The 23556-nt window shown below is 41.7% G+C and overlaps 1 protein-coding gene across 1 annotated transcript in view; it reads right to left on the reverse strand.

Moving 5' to 3' along the window:
- Positions 1–538: 538 nt before the first annotated feature.
- Positions 539–23556, reverse strand: part of BTBD9 (BTB domain containing 9) — a 291643-nt gene continuing 268625 nt past the window's right edge. Inside the window, exon 11 of the mRNA XM_084623356.1 lies at positions 539–4194. Within this exon, the coding sequence (XP_084479482.1) occupies positions 4000–4194 (195 nt within the window). The 3' untranslated portion in view covers positions 539–3999. The remainder of the gene's footprint in view (positions 4195–23556) is intronic.

Raw genomic sequence — 23556 nt, forward strand, 5'->3', positions numbered from 1 at the left:
CTTTGCCTTTTACCACATTGCTTCATTGTCAAAAGGAACTTCTTAAACGAAGGCTCATGAAATGGAAAACTGTGCCTCTGCATTATCAAATGTCCCTCCATGGAAAAATAAAAATACTTGCTTCTTTCAGTGGTACACTAGTTTCCTTTGCTAGAGAAAGACAAAATTATATTTTTGTTGCTTTTTAAATTAAAGAAAGTCTAAACTGATCTTTCAGGAGCTTGTTTGTAGGGTTGTTTGACAATGGTTTGGAAAACAGAGCCGAGCAATTTTTGCTCAATTCAAAAACTCATTTTCCCAGAGAAATCAGTTTTACAAATACGGCCTGCTCTTGCTGAAAATATGGTTTGGTTTGGTGCCAGACGTTTCTGGGAATAAAAGTGTTTTTAATGTATTTGGAAGAAAGAGACACTTAATTAAAAAAGGAAACTTTAAAGGTAACTCTGCTGAGCACCACATGAGCTTGATGCTAGTCTAAACTGAAGCTAGCATTGGGAGAAAACAGAGGAAATGAAAAAGAATAAGGAAAAATTGAGGGTGGAGTTTATCGTTTTTAATGTCAAAGTCAATTTAAGTGCTAAATAGAAACAATGTCTCTAGAGTGAGAATATAAACAAATGCTATTAGCATAGAGATCTAACAACAAAACTCTTACGGTCTGACAGGAGACAAGAGAACATCTGGTCAGTCCTGTTCTATCTCAGTCACAGATAAAATATATAGTTATAGTATGCTATATAGTTCAGAGTACCTGTATATATCCCATCATCCTGAAGGGACACACTTTTTAATGGTACATCTAAGCAGCTCAACTATGCTTTTAGTTCTTTCCATCAAGAAACAAGCTAAAAACTCAGAGCAGGGTTGACAAAAATCATACATGAATACCAGAATTCCATTAAGCAGCAATCCCACAATGAAGAAAATCTATAAAAGAACTGGAAAAAGCTGAGGACATTTATACCAAAATATAAATTAATCCTCCTGCCTCACCACTGGCACATTATATTGGAAGAGAATGTTCATGGCAGAAGAGCATACCAGGCAATAAATAGATTTTGTGGGTTTTTAAAGACTGAGCAAAAATGAGATGCTCAAAACATACAACTCCAAAACCACCAACATTACTCGTTATACAAGACTAAAAGATCCAAACCACAAAATGGAAAGTGGTGGGATTATTTTGGCTTGCAAAGGTTTGAAAATTCTGTGCCAACACAGACACAATGACTCACTTCAGAGATAGGTTCAAAGCACAAATAATTATCAGAGAGGGGACTAACAGGTGTGTGAAAGTGGCATGATGTGATGGGGAATCGTAATGTTAAAAAATTCCTATTTGTTTGTGAGGAAGGATGAGGTAATTTATCTCAGCTGTGGCTGACATACTTTTTTTGGATATTTGAAGTTCTACAGATCCTGTTGCTCTGCACTTTGAGAATTTCTCACATGTACTCTGCTATAGGTTAATCTTTCAAATTCTTCATGTCCCAAAACTGGGGTGAATAGAGGCCTGGGTGGCTAGTAGATGTAATAAGAAATCTAGAATATATAGATATCTTTGATCTATGAAGCCTCAGAGGGCAAGATCAGAGAGAATGCGAGAAGGAGGGGTGTAGACTGATAGCTTCTAAAGAGTCTTTTTTTGGCTCAGCAGCATTCTACAGAATAATTGTCCATGTCTGGGAAGTATACATTCACAACCCTGCACTTTGTCTGTGAGAGTCTAAACCCAGGGACAATTGGTACAGATCTATTTCATTCTTATGTTACAACACTCCCTACAATGGTGGCAATTAGAGCTAACAAAACTGGAAAATGATGTAATTTATTTATTCACAGTCTGAGAATAGTGAAATTAGTTGTTAATTTATTTGTAGTCTCTTGCCAATGTCAACTCTGATGCTGAAGGTTCAACCCAAGAAAGACAAGGCAGGTTCCATGCTACTCAATAGGTCCAGCAAAGATTACAATTGTCAAGGGATTTTTGTTTGTTTCTTTTTAAATAAAAGTTTAGTCTAAAATTTTCTACCTCTGTACTTGAAGTTAATCAAAGAGCTCTGTACCCAAAACTTAGTCTGAATTCCACTATGCTAAATAAATGTGGTAATCAGCAGCCAGTGGTAGCTGATGGCTCATGAGCAATATTCCACATGCAGAGCACCGCTACTAAGCACTATGAGCCATGACACCTAATAAAATGTATCACGTAATGTCCATGCATCTCCAATAAGAACCATCTTGATTTCAGGCTATGGGGGCAAACGGTTTGGGGAGGGAATACAGGAGCTAACATGAGAAAGACTGAAGATGGGTCTGGCGATAAGAAAAAAAGATAAAATTGCCAAAGTTATTCAACTTTACAGGAAATATATCAGAAAGAAGAAACATTTCTTTTTTTCTCTGTCAAGTGTCTGCTGTTTTGTAGCCACCATGCTATCTGTTCCTTCATGCTTTTAGCCCAACTGGTATTCAGAAAGAAATTCTTTCAAGGTTAAGCAGTGTGATAGATTGATATACAACTCATTATATCATTATGTTCAAGCAGAGGAAAATCATATTTGACTTGACTAACTCTGACTTGTCATCTTGTTTTGCTCTCGCAAAGGTGTATTAGACCAACAGAAAAAAAATTCCAGGTCGATAAACTTGGACAGTAGATGCTCCAAAGATCATGTACTTCAGAAGAAATATCAGTCTTTCCTAATTATTTTTGCCAATGACATCAATATTGTGTGTAAAAACAGAACCTCTTTTTCCCACACGGGCAAGCCCAGTGAGATGTGGAGCTTTTGCTAAGTCACATGGACTGGAGATTAGAGGATCCTGGTGATCACAATGTGAAAATGCTCAAGATTAAGAAAAAAAGCAGATAATCTGATCAAGTTACAAAGGACAAGTAGGACAGTTAACACTGAGATGTAAATTACTAAAGCAAGAACCAATGAAGAGTCAGATCAAACTACAATAGTTACATTAATTTTTTTCCATGAAGATTATGAGAAAAGTGTATAAGCGGCTTTTTAAATCCTTAGTTGAACACTGTAGTCTATTATTTTCTTTGAAATATTTTTGACTGCAAATTCTCATTTTTGTATTGCTGAGTCTGATCAGCAGCATGCCAGTGGTCAGCTGTAATTCTGCTTTTCTAAACACAAACACCACATTTGACAAATTTACAATAATTTTTGTAGAAATTTAAGTAAAACTTGAAGAGTCATCTTTGAATTAAGCAGATAGTTATCTACTTGTCAAATTGGAAGCTTGACTAGGAATTTCCCGCTTGGAACATAGATAAGAAATGACAATTTCGTAACTCAACAATTCAAGTAAAGTCAGAATTAAATACAGCATCCATGAATTGATTTGTTTTTATCATGAGGGTTTTTTCCTTGTCATACCAGGTGATACACATGCCTGTTACTTCCCTAATCTATTGTACTGTATGTACTACAGCCGAAAATAAGGGAAAAGTCGGACACCTAGTCAAAATGATTTAGAAAACAGCTTATCATTTACAAAGGACTATGGATTAAGAATAATTTAAAAAAATAAAAACAATCTATTTTCCCTAGTGATGTAATAAAGATCATCATTCTGTTTCCTAATCGGTGCCTTCAGGTAACAAATACTTAATTTATATTCCTTCCAGTCTATGGTTCATATGCCATTTTTGTATTCCAATCTGGCTCTGCCTTTTATTTCCTTCCATTCTCCTTTCCTTGGTTAGATTAAAGAGGTAGGGTGTTAATGGGGGACTTGATATAGATTGAAGATCTATTTTATCCCCCCGGAGACCAGCCTGATTTGAACAAATTGAAGAGAGTGAAGCAGCCCCTTTGTGTCCTTGGAAAGCCTTTTCCATTTCAGCATTTCCAGCTGGCAGGCATGGTCCCCTTTGTTCACTGAGAGAACAAGAAAAAAGGTGCCTGTACAAGAAGGTTGTGAATAATTTCATATAGCATCATGGAGACTGCAAAAGCTCCTTTCCACTCTCCTTTATGGTTGGTGAGCATGTGTACGTGAGGTGGATCCAGTGAGGGAGTGCAAAGAACTGGTGCTTGAGGCTCGAACTGGGCGAGAAACAAGCTGTTGTGTGCCAGTGCCCAGTTCTGCTGTTGCCACTTCCTCGTTACCCTCTTCCTTGTGGGCACTGTTTTGTGCTGGACACTCAAAATGCACACAGTGAAACACCTGGGGAAAAAAATGAAGAGATAAGCAAAACAATTAACAGTAGCGAAAGTGTGAACAGAACTAAACAACACCTTCAGTGAAGCATGCAGGCAACGTGCCAGTGCCAAAGGGCTGATCCAAGCTAGAATGTTTCATCGTGGGCTTAACAGCCTGTGTTCAGAACCCACAACTGTTAGGGTTGAAACAAATGCGAGTAACAGCCATGTAGGGGGAGAAGGCCTTAGCCGATAAGCCTTTATGTCTGGTAGCCTTTAGTTTGAGGTGCTGAGCCTGAATTCAGTCAGATAGATAGTTCTGAGGCATATGAGGACATTTTGGTGATTTGGAAAAATCCTTTAGTTTGCAAAGCAGCATATCTATAATCTAAAAGCTATCAAATGACAATGAAAATGACTTAATTAAACTCCAGAAAGGCTGAACATCCACATTATCTATGAATTAAAGTGACATTGTAATGCAGATGATGTTATCTCATGACTGCCCTCTACTGTATTCAGCAACACCTCAGCAGATGCAATATTTTGCAGTACACAGAAATACAGGATTTGCCAGGTCCAAGGAGACCATTGCTTCATCAAATGCAGAATTCTGCTTCAAGTAGCAGCCAACAATTGATGTTTCAAGATGTGATCATTGTGCAAGCAGTACATAGGGGAACTCCTTCCAGACCCTGCAGGTGATTATCTTAGGCCCTAAAACAGGAAGATTTCCCTTTCAACATTTTTCACCATATTTCCTAGGTTAGTATAGCTGCTTATAGAACACCTGTTCATGTAGCTATTCAGTGGGTCCTTATAAATGCCACTAAACTGTTTGCTTCAATGATTTTTCCATGACAGTCAATTGCACAGGTTTACCACCAACTGTGTAAATAAATCTTTCCTTCTATTAATTTTAAATTTGCTGCCAATCAATTTCATTGAGTGTCCTCTTGTTCTTCTGTCATGGCACTAGCTGAAGAGGGATGCCTGCTTAGTTTTTACTAATCCATTCATTATTTTGTATGCTATCATGCTTCTTCTTATTCTCCTCTTAAACAGTCCAAAACATTTAAATCTCATCTCATAGCCACATAAACCCACTGAAACCTCTTCAAATCTTAGCTGTCCTTTCCTAGGCCTTTTAAGTTCAGCAACATCCTTTTTGAGGTCAGATGACCAAAACCAAACAAAGCACACAAAGTGTAGACAGATCATTGATTTATACAAGACCAGTATAATATTATCTATTATTTTCTACCCTGTCTTTAATACAATTTAGAATCCTATTAGTCTTTTTCACTGTGACTGCACATTGAGCAGACATCTTCATTGAACTATCTACAGTAACCCCTAGATCTTTTTCCTGAGAGTTGCTAGCTAATTTAGAACCCAACAGCGTGTATGAAACCAAGAGAGCTTTATTCACAGTCATGTTCTCTGTAGCTCTCTTATTATAATTTCTTGTGTCTTTCTTGGTGCCAGAATTCTTGCAATTTTTTTTTGTTGTCTGCTCTGTTATTTTCTCTCCATTTCTAGGTGTGATATATATAATGTTAGCTTCTTTTGTAAACTCATCTCTGCATTTGCAATTGCATTGCTGTGCTGTCTTTCATTAAATAGATTTCTCAAAGACTGTGATTATTTGCTAGGCTTTAAAGTTTTGAAGGTAACAGCCACTGCCATTTTTCTAGCTTCCATTACAAGTATCAGGATTTAAGGGAATGGACTATAACTGATCAATGCATCTTTATAGTACACTGCTTTCCTAGCAAGGTGGTATGGTCAAAATGGGTAGGGCACAGGTCTGGAAATCGAGACACTCCATGCTCCCACAATGTCCTATGCAAATAGAGTTTCTCATTTAAAATTTCATCTTATATTTATATAGTGATACATCTTTTTATACAGTAGCTATTACTAACCATTAGCTGATATCAATCTATAAAATCAGAAAAACTTGTCTCCTAAATTATACCTTTCATTGTTACCATTTCTTTTTCATACCAGGCTGTAATGTTCACCTCAGAAGCTGCCACATTGACACTACTGTGGACTCAAGAGGTGTTTTATTATTGTTTCACTTTAACATATATAGAGCAACACTGCTGAAGAGGGGGGAGTATTCAGAAGAACAGTCCTGGATGTATCAATTCCACTCAGTATTTGATTTATATATGTAACCACAGATAAAGTAAAAACAAACAATGATGCATGTGCTTCTTTATAAAAGCAGGAACCAAGAACTCAGTATTATCCTCTAATCTGAGGATTTCTTGTGCTTCTCTTGGGAAATTTGATGAAGTTCTGGCATCCAAATAAGGAGAGCCAAACTCCCCTACATTTGTTTGAGGACAAGAGGCCTCTTCCAGCAGACATGGCACTGGTCTATCAGGGACATCATCCAAAACTTTCAGTCACAATAAACCAATGACAAAAAGACCTGAGGAGAATAAATGTTCTTTTTTCTTATTTATAAAAAAATAGAAAGACTGACAAGTACAAGGAAAAAAGCCAATGAAAACTTTTTGTATTGAAATATACCAAAACCCAATATTTCATCTGAAATTTATGTTTTTCAATTCTGTCAACAAATGGAAAAAAACACAGGAATGGACAGAAGAGTTTATAATAATTAAATAAAAACATTTACAAAATAGTTCAATGTCACCTACCAACTACAAAAAACACTCAACCATCCACTGCCATCCTGAGAAAAGTGTGGAAAAAACACAGATTATGCTCTAAAAGTCATAAAATCCAAGCTCTGACAGACCAAGTAGGGAAGTACATCCTAGAGTTGAGGACTCCTCATTGAGAACAGGCTGTCAGCAGCCCATTTTGTTTAAAATTACACTGTTTCAATCAAGAAGTCTACTATTTACGGGCAAATAAATCTGGTCATCTGAAAAAGAATGATACACAAGCGGCATGTGCCCAGATTAATTTCAAAGCATGTGCCCAGATTAATTTCCTATGTAACTGAGATAAAATATTCTGAAGGAATAAAATGAAAGGAGCAGAATAATTTATGGCTTGAATATAGATATGATAAAGGCAGGAAGTGAATGGTAAGAATTTTCCAAAGAGCATCTGATCTGATTGATTAAAAGGATGAGGAAGTCATGTAACAAATCAAAAAAGATTTGTGAAAAGAACAGAACAGTAACAACGAGATACTGCTGTGTATCAATAATCTAAACAAACTGGGACACATTAAACAGGGGGAATAAACTGAGTAACATATTTATATACACTATGATAACAGCAGCTTAGATGTGGCATGTTATGTAAAGGAAGGAAGTAGGGACCTAATTCTTCTCTCTGTGAAGTCAATGGGAGTTTGGCCATCAGACTTCAAAGGGAAAAGAATACAATCCTTTAAGAAGAGCAGTCATTGACTTCTGAGTAATAAAAGGACATGATAAAAACAGAATAACAAATTTTGGAAGACTGTGGGAAAAGGCTGGTGAAATCGGATCAAATAAAAAAAAAGAAAAGACCACAGGAGAAATGGGAAGTTTTCAAAAATATATTAATGTATGCCTGCCATCTAGTGATAAGCACAGTAAGAGTAGAAGAAAAATGCTAACATGAATGAACATGGTGGTATAAAATAAAATCAAGACTAAAGGAAGAGAGACAAAGTCGGTGAGATATACGATGTCAAATTCAAAAGAGGATTACAAAGTGAAATTAGTGGAGAGATTAAAAATGGAGGTAGAGAATACAAGAAACTTTTAATAAGAAGTTAAGATAAATGAATGGAAGAGCAATTCTAAGTACATCAGGAACAAAAGGTCAGTGAAAAAGGTATTAGGGCCTCCAAGAGATAGCATTAGGGGAATTTGACAGAAGTAGTAAATTCTGCTAAAAATTTAATGAATTAATTGCCTTATCGTTCACAAAAGATGAGAGCCAGAAGTAGACACACATTTCCCAGAGGAAGCAGATACAATGCTGAAGGAAATCAGGATCATGCTAAATAGGTAATTAAAACAAAATCTAACGTCCAAAGAGTAAAAAAAAAAAAAAAAAAAAACTTTACAGTCACATGCTTATAAAGACCAAAGCTCCAAAGGAAATGGCAAATATTCATGTTCTTCAGACATATCTCAAATCGTTTGGAAACAGGGAAGGTAGTGGCAGATTGGAGAGAAGCTTGTGCAATACCTATAATTAAGCAGGAATCAGATTCTTTATCTTTTAAGACATCTTACTCAAAACATACAGGTGGCAGCCTGGCTTGTACCAGGCTGCAATTCAAATTAGAGCATTCTTGAGCTCATAAGAAGTTGCATATCTTTGTATTTGTGCAACATTTTTTTACTTAATGCTTACTAATACATAGCATTTTACATTTTTTAAAAACATTTTATAAGCACTAACTAGGTAATAATCCTTACACACTTACCTCACAGGTATGTAAGTATTATTTACCCACTTTACAGATGAGGAAAACAGGAAGGAAGAGAGTAACTTGCCCAAAGCCACACAACATGGAAAGGGTAAAGCTAGGATTAGAACACATGGAATGAACTCCCAGCCCCACTGAAATCAAAGGCAGTTTTACCACTGACTTCCATGGGGCCAGAGTTTCATCTACCAGCTCTCAGCTCCTTTCAGGAACAAGGAATCCCAGCCTGCTCACCTGCTAGGTTAACTCCCAGGCAGTCTAACCAGTGCAGCTAGGCCCTAACAGAGCTGCCTGATTGGCCAAACCACCCAACTGCCTGAAGATATCAGCAGACATGCTCTTAAGACCCACAGCAGCAGCAAGGCACTAGCTGCTTAATGCATCCACTCACGGCTGTGATCGCTCCTTAGCCTTCTTGTTCCCATGTTCTAAACTCAGATCCGGCCCTGCTCCTGCCATGGACTCAGCCTTGCCTCACTCCAGGTAATCTGGCTCTGACCCTCAGCTCCAATTCCTGGCCTGACTCATGCTTCAACCACTAGATCTGACTCTTGCTGCAACAACCAGTGTTTACTGCCTATTTCCCAGTCCCTAACTGTTTGATCAGTCCACCAAGAGGAACCCATCAGAGGAAAAGGGGTTCAGTTCTCTCTGGCTTAGATCCCACCATGACAAATGTTTTCCCATCACAGATAGTGGGTGCAGTGTAGGAGCTGCAGGCTCAGATTGCTGCCCTGCAGGTGTAGAATGTGGCCTTGCAAGCACAAGCTGCACAACTTGCAGCTCTGTCCCCTGCTCCCCATGAACCAAAGATTCCACTGCCAGATAAATTCAACAGTGACTGTAGCAAATTCTGTGGATTTCTGAATCTGTGCTGGCTTCTGTTTCTGTTGCAATGAAGAGCACTGACCAAGCCAAAGTAGAATTTATCATCCGCTTGCTGACTGAGGAGGCCCTGGCCTGGGCTTCCCCTGCTCATGGAAAAATCTAGCCCTCTCTTGGGTCAGTTTGAAAACTTTGTGCAAGCCATGGTGGTAATCTTTGATGACCCAAATCACATATGCACAGCAGAGGCTGTGCTTCAAGCATTGCGTCAGGGGAGCTGATTGGTTGCCAAGTTTGCCACAAATTTTCAGGGCCTGGCAGCAGACACAGAATGGAAAGAGGCTTGCAGTGTTACCACTTCCAGCTTGGCTGCCATGAAAAAAACGAAGATGACCTGGCACAGATGGAGTCCTTGCTTGGCCTGGACAGTATAATAGAACTGTGCATTAAGAGTGATCACCGTCTGACGGAGCACTGCCAAGAGTGAAGCTCAGCCTCTTGTGGCCCATTGGTTTTCCTAACCCCAGTTTACTAACCACAGGCTTTGTCCCCACAGACTGCCCATGCCCAGTCCTCCCTTTCCAAGGCTGAAGAAAAAAAAGACATACAAAATGGCAGGTTTATGCCTGTACTGCAGAGAACCAGGACACTTCGCATTGGGCTGTCCTGCCCCAGCAAATTCCATGTCTCAGCCCCAACAAAGATGCCTGGGTTGATGTTCTTCCCCTCCCCCGAGTACTTGATATTGATATTTGTCTGCCAGTACTTTGGCAACAGCTAACCAGAACCTGACACATTTCCGATTCTCCCTCTAACTTTGACACCCCACCATATCTGAGGTCCGCCTAGAAGCGCTGGTTGATTTGGCTGCTTCAGTAATTTCATGGACTTGGACTTTGCATGAGCACATGCAATGCCCATCCAGGTGTGAAAGCTCTCCATACTCGGTGGAGTGTATCGAAGGGACACTTCTCTTGTAGGGCCTGGTTACCCACCAGACTGCCCTCTTGGAGGTTACTATCCTCCAGTTTGGGCTCATCCAAGCACCACACTCTCAGATTATCCTCAGCATGCACTGGCTTGCCACCCACAATCCACATATCCATTGGCGGGCAGATGCAGTACATTTCAGCTCCCTGCATTGTCAGCAATCATGTCTCCCAATACTCAGCCCTGGACCAGAAGATCTCTGTGCTCACTCTGCCTCCTCAGAAAATCTGAGGCCATTAGTTCACAGGGAATCTCTGTACTCTCTGCACCCCTTCCTGCCACCTCAGTGATACCTGCTGAATACCAAGAATTTATAAGAAGAATGTGTACACCTTGCCACCCCATCCACTTATGACTGCTCCATTAATCTTTATCTGGAAGTGGAGATCTCTTTTGGTTATACCTACTCTCTTTTTGAAGCTGCCTTCAAAAGAACCTTCAAAATGATTTCATTCATCCATCCATATCTCTGGCTGGGGCACTGACCTTCTTTGTAAAAGAGGTGGATGGATCTCTAATGCCCTGTTTGGAATACAGCAAGCTAAACAAAGTTACCAAACAGAATTGGTAACTCCTGTCCCCTATCAGGGAATTCTTTCAATGACTTAGCTCTTCCATGGTCTTCACAAAGTTAGACCTCCATGGAGTTTATAACCTGGTAAGGGTTAGGAAGATTGACGAGTGGAAGTCCACCTTCCATACCGGGTAGAGACATTTCAAATAGCTAGTTATGCCATTTGGCCTGTGCAATTCCCTGGCAATCTTTTAGCATTTCATCAATGATATCTTCAGGGACATGCTACACCATTTTGTATTATCTTAATCATAGAATATCAGCGTTGGAAGGGACCTCAGGAGGTCATCTAGTCCAACCCCCTGCTCAAAGCAGGACCAATCCCCCCCAATTAAATCATCGCAGCCAGGGCTTTGTCAAGCCTGACCTTAAAAACTTCTAAGGAAGGAGATTCTACCACCTCCCTAGGTAACGCATTCCAGTGTTTCACCACCCTCCTAGTGAAAAAGTTTTTCCTAATAGCCAACCTAAACCTCCCCCACTGCAACTTGAGACCATTACTCCTTGTCCTGTCCTCTTCTACCACTGAGAATAGTCTAGAACCATCCTCTTTGGAACCACCTCTCAGGTAGTTGAAAGCAGCTATCAAATCCCCCCTCATTCTTCTCTTCTGCAGACTAAACAATCCCAGTTCCCTCAGCCTTTCCTCATAAGTCATGTGTTCCAGACCCCTAATCATTTTTGTTGCCCTTCGCTGGACTCTCTCCAATTTTTCCACATCCTTCTTGTAGTGTGGGGCCCAAAACTGGACACAGTACTCTAGATGAGGTCTCACCAATGTCCAATAGAGGGGAACGATCACATCCCTCGATCTTCTGGCTATGCCCCTACTTATACATCCCAAAATGCCATTGGCCTTCTTGGCAACAAGGGCACACTGTTGACTCATATCCAGCTTCTCATCCACTGTCACCCCTAGGTTCTTTTCCGCAGAACTGTGGCCTAGCCATTCGGTCCCTAGTCTGTAGCGGTGCATTGGATTCTTCCGTCCTAAGTGCAGGACCCTGCACTTGTCCTTGTTGAACATCATCAGATTTATTTTGGCCCAATCCTCCAATTTGTCTAGGTCCCTCTGTATCCTATCCCTACCTGCCACCGTATCTACCACTCCTCCTAGTTTAGTATCATCCGCAAATTTGCTGAGAGTACAATCCACACAATCCTCCAGATCATTTATAAAGATATTGAACAAAACTGGCCCCAGGACCGACCCTTGGGGCACTCCACTTGATACCGGCTGCCATCTAGACATGGAGCCATTGATCACTACCCGTTGAGCCCGACAATCTAGCCAACTTTCTACCCACCTTATAGTGCATTCATCCAGCCCATACTTCTTTAACTTGCTGACAAGTATACTGTGGGAGACAGTGTCAAAAGCTTTGCTAAAGTCAAGAAACAATACATCCACTGCTTTCCCTTCATCCACAGAACCAGTTATCTCATCATAGAAGGCGATTAGATTAGTCAGGCACGACCTTCCCTTGGTGAATCCATTCTGACTGTTCCTGATCACTTTCCTCTCGTGTAAGTGCTTCAGGATTGATTCCTTGAGGACCTGCTCCATGATTTTTCCAGGGACTGAGGTGAGGCTGACTGGCCTGTAGTTCCCAGGATCCTCCTCCTTCCCTTTTTTAAAGATGGGCACTACATTAGCCTTTTTCCAGTCGTCCGGGACTTCCCCCGATCGCCATGAGTTTTCAAAGATAATGGCCAATGGCTCTGCAATCACAGCCGCCAACTCCTTTAGCACACTCGGATGCAACGCATCCGGCCCCATGGACTTGTGCACGTCCAGCTTTTCTAAATAGTCCCTAACCACTTCTTTCTCCACAGAGGGCTGGCCACCTACTCCCCATGCTCTGTTGCCCAGCGCAGCAGTCTGGGAGCTGACCTTGTTTGTGAAGACAGAGGCAAAAAAAGCACTGAGTACATTAGCTTTTTCCACATCCTCTGTCACTAGGTTGCATCCCTCATTCAGTAAGGGGCTCACACGTTCCTTGGCTTTCTTCTTGTTGCCAACATACCTCAAGAAACCCTTCTTGTTACTCTTAACATCTCTTGCTAGCTGCAGCTCCAGGTGTGATTTGGCCCTCCTGATCCGCAAGGATTTCACTGTTAAGCCAAGCTGGTCGCCTGCCATATTTACTATTCTTTAGACACATCGGGACGGTTTGTCCCTGTAACCTCAACAGGGATTCTTTGAAATACAGCCAGCTCTCCTGGACTCCTTTCCCCCTCATGTTATTCCCCCAGGGGATCCTACCCATCAGGTCCCCGAGGGAGTCGAAGTCTAAGTCCAGGGTCCGTATTCTGCTGCTTACCTTTTTTCCCTGTGTCAGGATCCTGAACTCGACCAACTCATGGTCACTGCCTCCCAGATTCCCATCCACTTTTGCTTCCCCTACTAATTCTTCCTGGTTTGTGAGCAGCAGGTCAAGAAAAGCTCTCCCCCTAGTTGGCTCCTCCAGAACTTGCACCAGGAAATTGTCCCCTACATTTTCCAAAAACTTCCTGGATTGTCTGTGCACCGCTGTAGTACTCTCCCAGCAGATATCAGGATGATTAGAGTCGCCCATGAGAACCAGGGCGTGCGATCTAGTAGCTTCTGTGAGTTGCCGGAAGAAAGCCTCGTCCACCTCATCCCCCTGGTCCGGTGGCCTATAGCAAACTCCCACCACTACATCACTCTTGTTGCTCACACTTCTAAACTTAATCCAGAGACACTCAGGTTTTTCTGCAGTTTCATACCAGAGCTCTGAGCAGTCATACTGCTCCCTTACATACAGTGCTACTCCCCCACCTTTTGTGCCCTGCCTGTCCTTCCTGAACAGTTTATAACCATCCATGACAGTACTCCAGTCATGTGAGTTACCCCACCAAGTCTCTGTTATTCCAATCACGTCATAATTCCTTGCCTTCACCAGGACCTCCAGTTCTCCCTGCTTGTTTCCTCATCTTTTCAGAAAATCAGGCCTTTTACAATCATCACGTATGCAACATCCTAGAGGGACTCCTTCAAAATTGTCTGTATGCTAAGCCTGAGAAGTGAGAGTTTGACCAAGATACAATTGAATTCCTCAGGTATATCATCTGACCCAAAGGGATAATCATGGACTAAAGATCATGGACTAAAGAGGCCGTAGGCAACTGGGCCTCTCCAAAGGACTTCCATGGGGTACAGCAATTTGTGGGCTTTGCCAGTTTTCACAGGAAATTTATCAAGGGCTTTCCTAGTTTAGTCACCCTGTGATTGTCCTGCTAAGTAAGGGAGCCTGGTTCACCTGGTCCCTAGAAGCCCAATCCAACTTCAAGCAACTAAAAGAGAGCTTCACTATGGCACCCATACTGACCCCACAAAACTATTTACAATAGAGGCCAAAGTGTCAAACTTTGCTCTGGATGCAGTGTTGTCCCAGCCAGCAGATGACTGCACCCCCATGCCTTCTAGTCACATAAGCTAATTCATATGGAGAGAAACTTTGATATAGGGAAAAGGAGCTGATAGCCATAAAGGCAGCCTTTGAGGAATGGCACCGTCTTCTAGAAGGGCCCAGGTTCCCTGTACAAGTCCTCAGAGATCACAAGAACCTGGAATACCTTTGGACAGTCAGGCACCTTAACCAATGAGAGGTCTGCTGGTCCCTCTTGTTTGCCTGGCTCAATTTAATAATTACCTGTCATCCAGTGTCAAAAAACCTGTCCTGCAAGGATGAGTACCTTGACTCTGGCAGGCGAACTCCTTCAACAGTTCTTAAGGTGTCCAATTTTGTTAATGGGACAACAGACAGCAACCTGATGTCTTCCTCTATTCCTTGCAGCCCAATGACCCATTCACAGCTTAGATCCACCCATTCCTTGATGATGCCGGTACCCAGCCTGTTGCAGAGTTTAGAATACAGGATGATGTCCTCTTCCAGAAAGGCTGTATTCATGTTCTGGGGGGACAGCTTAGGCTTTAAGCCATGAATCACCACTTCTTGGTCACTTTGGCCACTTCAAGACCTGTAACTTGGTGTCAAGGACTTTCTGATGGTTGGGCCTGCACACCTCTGTCAAAAAATGATAAAACACCCTGCAATCTTGGTGCCTGAACCAAGAGCCCATGCTTGAAACTGCTTGCTCTTCTCCAACTCCATCATATCCACTGTGGATCACTATGTCCATGGACTTCATAGTGGAGCTGCCTTGCTCTCAGGGGTACACAACGATCTTGGTTGTAGTTGATCTTTTCATCAAGATGGCACAAATCATCCCGTTTTGTGCCATCCCTATTGCCCCAGAAATGGCTTGCTTTTTCCTAGAGAGAGTTTTTCATTACCACAGATTGCCAAGAAGACCAGGGACCTCAGTTAATCTCCAGTTTCTGGCAGGAGCGTCTAATGCTCCTGGGCATAGAATCCCTCATCTCATCTATATACCATCTGCACACCAACTAGCAAACAGAATGGGTCAACCAGATCCTTGAACAATACCTTTGCTGCTTTTGAACTATCATCAAGACAACTGGGTTTCCCCTCTTCTCTATGTTGAATTTGTGTATGATAATGCCTCCAGCCAACAAAGTCCCTTCTTTGCCAATGATGGGTTTCATCTTTGTTTTCACCCAGATATTCCTGCAAAGTCTCTTGTACCTGCTGCTGCAGATTTAACTTCCCACCTATGTCAAATACACCAAGAATTGAAGGAACACCTGACATCTGCTAAGGAGGCTTAAACCCCATGCCAACCAGGATTGCCAGGCTACTCCCACTCTTGCCATACACTACAAGGTTTGGCTACCCACTTGGAAACTTAGGTCAATGCGCCCGTTGGCTAAATTAGACCACCAGTGTCTGGGTCCAAGATTCTGGAACAGGTCAATCCAGTGGCATTCAGGTTACAATTGCCTGAGTCCCTCTGGATCCACACAGAGTTCCATGTCTCCTTCCTCAAGCCTTATATCAAGAACCCATTTCTGCCCTGGTCCACCTCATCACCCCCACCTATCACTGTCCAGGGGCAGGAAAAATATTTGGTTTGACAGATCCTTGACTCCCGACACATCAGAAGGAAACTCCAGTACTTAGTGGACAGGGATGGTTATGGTCTGGATGAATGATCCTGGGAACAAGTGGAAAATATTCATGCCTTGAGCCTGCTTGCGGGAATTTTACAAAACCTTTCCTGACAGTTCTGTCCCTGATACCCCTGGGAAACGCCCTTCAAGGAGGGGATACTGTCAGGAATAAGGTCCTGCAGCTAGCCTGTTTACCTGCTAGCTTAACCCTCAGGCCATATAATGAACCAGTTGAGCCCCAAGTGAGCTGCCTGATTGGCCAAACTGCCTGATTGGCTGAGGCGATCACCAGACCTACTCTTAAGACCAATAGCAGGGTGCTGGCTGCTCAAACATTTGCCCACAGCAGCTATAGCACCTACACTTGCTTGTTCCCAGACTTGATCCTGCCCTGTTCCTAGCCTTGCTTCACTCCAGCTAACCCAGCTCTGACCCTCAGCTTTGATTCCTGGCCTGACTCCTGCTCAAGCCACTAGACACTACTCCTGCTCCAGCCAATAGGCAAGACTGCCTACATCCTGGTCCCTAACGGTTCCCAGTCTTTTGTTCATTCTACTAGGTCATTCTGCTTCCTTAGTTTGTTGCATTAGTCTTGTACATTCACTTCAACACCATAAAATATAATCATTTTGCCATTTTCACATGTTTTCCAGTAACATGGAGTATGACTGCCAGTTCCGACGGTGTCATGTGCAGCAACATGCTGTTGAAAACCTTAAACCAGTCCTACTAATAATCTAGGAACTATAGATTTGAAATATTAAGCTTCACAGTGGAGAAAAATAATGGAAATGTGAATCAGAGAGAATATGAGAACACCTGGAAAGGTGTGACTTAATGAAGTGTGCATCCATTCACAGAACGAAGATCATGTCAAACAAATACTATATTGTTTTGAAGAAATGAAATAGCTGATGGGGGAAAGGCAAACAGTAAAACTAATTTTTTTTGGTCTTGAAGAAAAGTTTCTGATAGAGTGCAACATGAAAGAGCCAGTTTACGAAGAAAAGTTCAGAATGTGAGTGCTTAACATTTTCTTTCCTGATTTGTAACCATATGTAAAACACGGTACGTTAGCGGCTTTTATGAACTAAGAGATTAAAATAAAAGAAAAAGGACCTGATTCTCATTTACACTAAGGCCCATTTATATTGGTCTGGGAGCATAAAGTGGCCCTAAAATGGATGTAAATTGTATTTGTGGTCTTAAACTTCGTGTAAATATAATTTACTCCCACTTTAGGGCCACTTTACACTGTCAGAGCAGTGTAATAGAGCTGTAGTGTAAATTAATATTAAGTGCCAACAATTAAGGTATATCCAAAAGGAGACAGTTAAAGGTAGATGGAGGAGGCTATTGGGTTAGAGGAATGATTTTACGCACTATACTGTATCTGTGACTTAGACAATTCATTGCATTTCAGTAAATGCAGAGACATTTAAGATATGAAACTCAGGAGAAAACCAAAAAAGATTACAACCTCAATGATCACTGAAGATGTGGGGTAGTAGACAATAAGACTGTAGATCCTGTTGCATATGGCTTTACAAAAAATAAAACAGCGGGATCAAACACTATATAAATAAGAGAAAACTGCTTTGGTTTTTATTGAAGAGACTATTGAGGCTAGCTTTGGAATACTATGCAATGTTCTGGCCATCTTATTATTTAAAAAACAACATAAGGGCTCACATCTTAATACTAGTGAAGAGGCAGGCAATAGGGAATTTAGATGGGATTCTTCTGAGCAGTTACTTAATATATAGCAAAACAACCAAGTGGAGTGATAGGTGCAACTCTCATAATATTGCTCTTGTAGAGTTTAACAGAAATAAAATAATTATTTGGAACAAAGTTGACTTTGGAATACAGTTCTTAGTGTCAAAAGAGGGAATGACCTAAATGGGCACCACGGTCTCTTTCCGACCTTTATAATACAAGCTACAGTGTGGAGAGCCAGAATGTGTAATGAATTTGCACGTACAGAAGGAATTTTCACCCCAGGCAATGTGCTCTACATAAACTACTATACAGCTCCTTAGAAATAGTACCAATTTCTACAGAGAATTGCACTAAAAAGCCCCCTGAGCGTCAGGTCTTAACCAACCTTTAGCTATTGGGGATCAGGATGAAACTTATCCTATGGGCAGAATAGCTCATAAATGCCTATTGCACACTTTCTTGGCCTTCCTCTGAAGTTTCTGATACTGGTTACTGTTGGTGACAGGATACCACTTAAACCGATCTCTGGTTTGATCCAGTACGGCAGCTCCTATGTTCCTAAATTACTGCAAACTTCATTTATGGTTTGCGGAGAATGAGAGTTATCTGCTTGATATTAACCTTCTGAAATGTCAGGAATTAAATCAAAGGAGTCTGTAAAGAATGAAACCCATAGGGAACAAAACAATGGCAAAGAGAAGGCTCCTTGAGGAAACAATGGGGGGAATGATGAACTGGAGAATATCCCGTCTGGCTCCATCCAAACTAGAATGGTTAACTCTTTCCAAGGCTGGGCCTAGGATCAGAGGGGATCCTAAACCTCACAAATGTTAGGAAAGAAAGGAGTGGTTACCCAGGTTGTGTCAGTGAAAGCTGACAGATGGACTGAGGCACACTGATACATAGCCTGTTGCTGCAGGATTGGCTGCTTTTCCTGCCAGAAAGAGAGGTAGGTGGCCTGAGAGGAATTCATAAAAGATGGCAAGGAAAGCTGAAGGTGTAAGACAGATCCATTTGTGTTGGCCTTTTATTGTTTTTAGCCTTTGCTTTTCTTGCTTTTGTACCTTAAAAGGAATGAAAACATAATGTCTTGTTTTAGGTGCTGTTTCTGTGAACGTACAAACGTGCACTATCACATATGCTCCCGAAGAGAAACTCTGACAGGTACAACACCAAGTTGGACCTGTGTCACGAACATGATTGGGAACCAGGGAGATTCCAGACCAGAAATCCAATCTAAGAGTGGTTGGACTGCACTGTTCCTCCCAGAGTGAGGTGCAAGAAGCCACGCCTGTCACCTAAAGGGTGCACTCCGTGAGGAAAAAAGGGGTTTAAGATGCAGTTTTCCCTGTAGGCAGGATACTGTGCCTTTCATTGAACAGCTTTGTAAAACTGGACAAAGTATTCAGTGGTGAAAGTGAAATCAGTTAGAAATAAAAACAAGAAACGGGTATTGGAAATGATCATCCAAACTTATGAAATATTCTTTCACAGATACTCAGTCCCAAAACCAGGACATAATCACAGAGTTGATTCACAGCTTTAAAGTAAATTCTGCATCTGTAGCTCATCTATTGCTTAGTCACAGGAGCTAGTACAGATGAATTTTGGAGGGAAAGGGAATTGATCTAACTTTTATCACCATTTCAGGTGCAGTCTCCAAGACCAATGTAGTGTCACATTTATAATGTCCCCAGAATTCTAATGTTATATGTATAGGAATAAATTTATATTAGTGATCTTTAGTAAAGAGATGACAACCAAAAGAGACTGACGAGTGTAAATATGACAGTCTACATAAAGCAGAAATGGAATAAGCTTTCATGGTGTACTTTCAACAAATCCACGGGAGGCAGGAAGATATTCTGGCTCCAAATTTCGGAGAACTCACTAATGAAAACTGAGCTTCACAACAAGATGTAAATTTTTAAAACATTTTTAGTGTTTAAAATATTTTTGATCTTTGTTTCCAGGGTGTACTTCTTCCCATTTCAGTCTCTTGCTCATTCTCTTTCCAACCTTCTGCTGAGTGTTGGCAGTGCTGATTGCTGATTCCGAAAGGTATGCATGATAGCAACCATTGCCTCAGCCATTTGTACTGACTTGACTTGTGAAATTTCACTCTATATACCTTCTGTTGCCTTGCCTAGGACAAACATCCCCATATAGTAAATAAAATCAGAAATCTTGACTTCTAGTACCACTACAGTTGCGAGAGTCCACCTGAAAGTCACATAATACACTTTACTGATTACTTATTATTATTTGAATCACCCCAGGAGCCCGTCACGGACCAGGACTCTATCATGCTTGGCACTGTACAAACACAGAACAAAAAAGACCCAAAGAGGTTACAATGTAAGCACCGGACAAGAGACAACAGATGGATACAGCTAATTGGCACAGGAGAACAAGACAATATTGATCAACATGATAGGCAGTGGTTTCAGCACACCAGCAGCCTAATCATTGTCAATTTTTTTGAAGGCAACACTGCAAAGGAGAGTTGGAAGGAGGAATCTAAAAAAAAATAATGAAGTGGCTTTGCAGATGTTGACGGGGAGCTCATCCCAAGCATGAGGGGCAACATGGCAGAAAGCCTGAAAGTGCTTGTTTGAAAATTTAACAAGTAAGTGATAGTGGCTGACATCATGGACTGATTGGAGGCAGGAGTCAACCTTACAGTACTAAATAAGAGATGACATGAAGGGTGGGGAGAGACTGTGAAGGGCCTTGAAAGTGAAGACAAACGGTGTATGTTTGATACAACAGAGAAGAGGGAGTCAGTGAAGGGATTTAAAGAGAAGGGTGAGATGGTCACAATGATGGGATAGGAAAACGATCTTTGCAGCAGCATTCTGAATGGCAATGAGTGCTACAAGATAGCACCTGTCAAGTCCAAAAAACAGAATGTTGCAGTAACTGAGACACAAGATGATGAGAGCCTGGATGAGAGCTTAAGCTCTGTCGATGGATAGGAAAGGTTGTATCTTACAAATGTTATACCAAAAACATCTGAAAGACTTAGGCCTTGTCTACACTAAAGGGAAAAGTCGATCTAAGCTATGCAATCTGAGCTATGTGAATAGCAAGTCTTAGAGCCTGGGGATCATGGCATGCCCTGGTGACAAATTGGGGGGCGGGGGGAGAGGGGAGGAACCCACCGTAACTGAAATTTATAAGTGAACTAACTATGCTATCCTAACCAACTAGAACTATCTACAGCAAAACCCAAAAGTACTGCTAAGCCGCTTGATGAAGCAGAGCAAGGGGAAGTTCCAGCTATCGTCACTGGCGGTAAGAAGGAATTGAGGGCCCTTTACTGGGTGCCATGAAGGCACAACTCCAGGAGGTGCCCAGGCTGACCCCACGGATGTTGCTAGGGGAAAAATATTCCAGCTACTGTGCACATGCGCACGCACACACCTGATTCAGAACTGATATGAACAAGTACTCAAAGAACTGTTTCTTCTTCAAGGAGTGTCCCTATGGGTGCTCCACATTAGGTGGCTACCAAGCAGTTCACTCTAAGGTGGGTGTGGTGCGGGGTGCTTCAGAGTTGATTCCAGTACCAAAGAAAGCACAGCCGAGCTGAACACTCAGAAGCAAAGTCATGACTTATTGAGTAGTGTTCAGCAAATGTACGTATAGATGCCCTTACATATTTCAATAATGGGCACATTTTTGAGGAATGCTGTAAAGGTGGAAATGGACCTCGTAGAGTAAATACATATGTTCAAAGATATTTGAATATTACAAGACTCGTAGCAAGAATTAATGCAGAAGGATATCATCTTGGAAAGACTTTGATTAGAGATTACAGACACTTTTAATCTACCAGCAAGCAAGACAAACAATTTCAGGGTCTTTCTATCCAGATGGAAGGCCAGGGCTCTTCTGATGTCAAGGGTGTACAACTGTGCTTCTTGATTATCGAGGGGAGGCATAGGGTGGAAGAATGACAGGTGAAAGAATGGGTTGGTTAGTATGGAACTGGAAGAAATTTTAGGTATAAACATTTTGGATGGGGTCGCAGCATGACCTTGTCCTTAAAAAATACTGTGAAAGGGGGGCATGCCATAAGGGCCCCTACTTAGCCATCACTTGGAAATCAGGAATGTTGTTTTCACTGACAAATGGAGCAGTGAGCAGGTAGCCATCTGTTCAAATGGGGGTTCTTGTGAGGCATTTAGGTATTAGATTAAGGTTCCAAAGAACAGTAGGGTGCTTGACTTGCAGATCAAGGTTCCTCAGGGAACTCGGAAATCTCTCTGTCATTGGGTGGGCAAAAATGGAATAACCCTCCATTGGAGAGTTGAAAGCCCTGATGGCTGCTAGATGGTCTCTGACAGAGTTCAGTGAGAGTACAGAACTTTTTAGTGTTAGGATATAGTCCAGTATATCTGGCAGTGATGAGGTCATCGTTGGAATATATCTGAGGTCACACCAAAAGAGAAATCTTGTCCATTTTTGAGAGTATGTGCAGCGAACAGACACTTTCCACCTGTGTAATAGTACTTTTTTTTTTTTTTTTTTACACTTCCTCTGATCAGGTGGGTCTCTAATCCCATGAACCATCGACCAACCATGCTTTGAGACAAAACACTGTGAAACTGGAGTGAAGGATCTTCCTGCCTTACTGGGAAAGGAGATGAGGAGGGCATGAAGAGTGATCGCGGAGCAAACGGCCAATTATATTAAGTAAGGAATACATGTTAGTCTGGGCCACGTCAGAATTATTAAGATGACTCTGACTTTGTCTCTTTTTATTTTGAGGAGAACATTGGCTATTAGAGGAGTCTGTAGGAATACATACAGGAGATCCGACAACCCAATGAAGGTGAATAACATCCCTCAAGGAACAGTGACCCAGTCTGTCTCTCAAGCAAAACTGGGTACATTTCTTGCTTAACTCTGTGGCAAACAAATCTGAGGAGTGCTGCATTGATGGAATATGTGGTGTAATAAGCTGGGGTCTATTTCCCACTCATGGTCTTTGAAAAAGTGCCTGCTAAGTGCATCCACAGTCACATTTTGAACCTCCAGGAGATAGGCTGCTGTGATGATGACCTAGATGCGTATGCACCAATTTCAAAGCTTGACATCCTTTGCGCAGACAGAGGGAGGGTTCTTGCTCCGCCTTGCCAATTAATATAAAACACGCATAATATGTTGTCTATCATGATCTTTATGTGTTTGCCCCTGATTAGAGGTAAAAATTGGAGACTCGTACCTGACTGCTCTGAATTCCAGGAGGTTGATGTGCAGCGTGGTCTCTTGCAACATCCATTTGCCCAGGGATGTGCAAGCATCTAGATGTATTCCCCACCCTAGTAGAGAGGCATCTGTCATTATGATGACCACTGGGAGAGGATGTGCAAATGGGACTCCTGTGCACACATTGTGATAATCTTTCCAGCAGTTGAGGGATTGTTTTACTCAGGTGGGTATGGAAAGAAGCACATTTTAACTGTGTTTGTTTGGTGAATAAACAGCCTGAGCCTAAAAGCAGTTCTTGACTGGAGTTTGGGAACTGAGTTGCATTGTACTGGCTATGTTGGAAATGGTCACAAACCTGTGCAGAGAAAAATAGGCTCTTCCTGTTAATGAACTGAGATGAGCCCCTAAGAATTCTAAGTTTTGCAGAGTGGTCAAAGTGGACTTTTGAATGTTGAACTGTAGGGCCTATTTGAGGAAGAGATCTATGGCTTTGGAAGTTGCCTGTGACGTTCAGGTAAGGGAATACTAAAATATATTTCCTGCAGTGCTGTGCTGCTACTACTGACATGACTTTCGA

The sequence above is a fragment of the Lepidochelys olivacea genome, assembly GCF_965140295.1.
Source record: "Lepidochelys olivacea isolate rLepOli2 genome assembly, chromosome: 3".
In the NCBI taxonomy this organism is placed as follows: domain Eukaryota; kingdom Metazoa; phylum Chordata; order Testudines; family Cheloniidae; genus Lepidochelys; species Lepidochelys olivacea.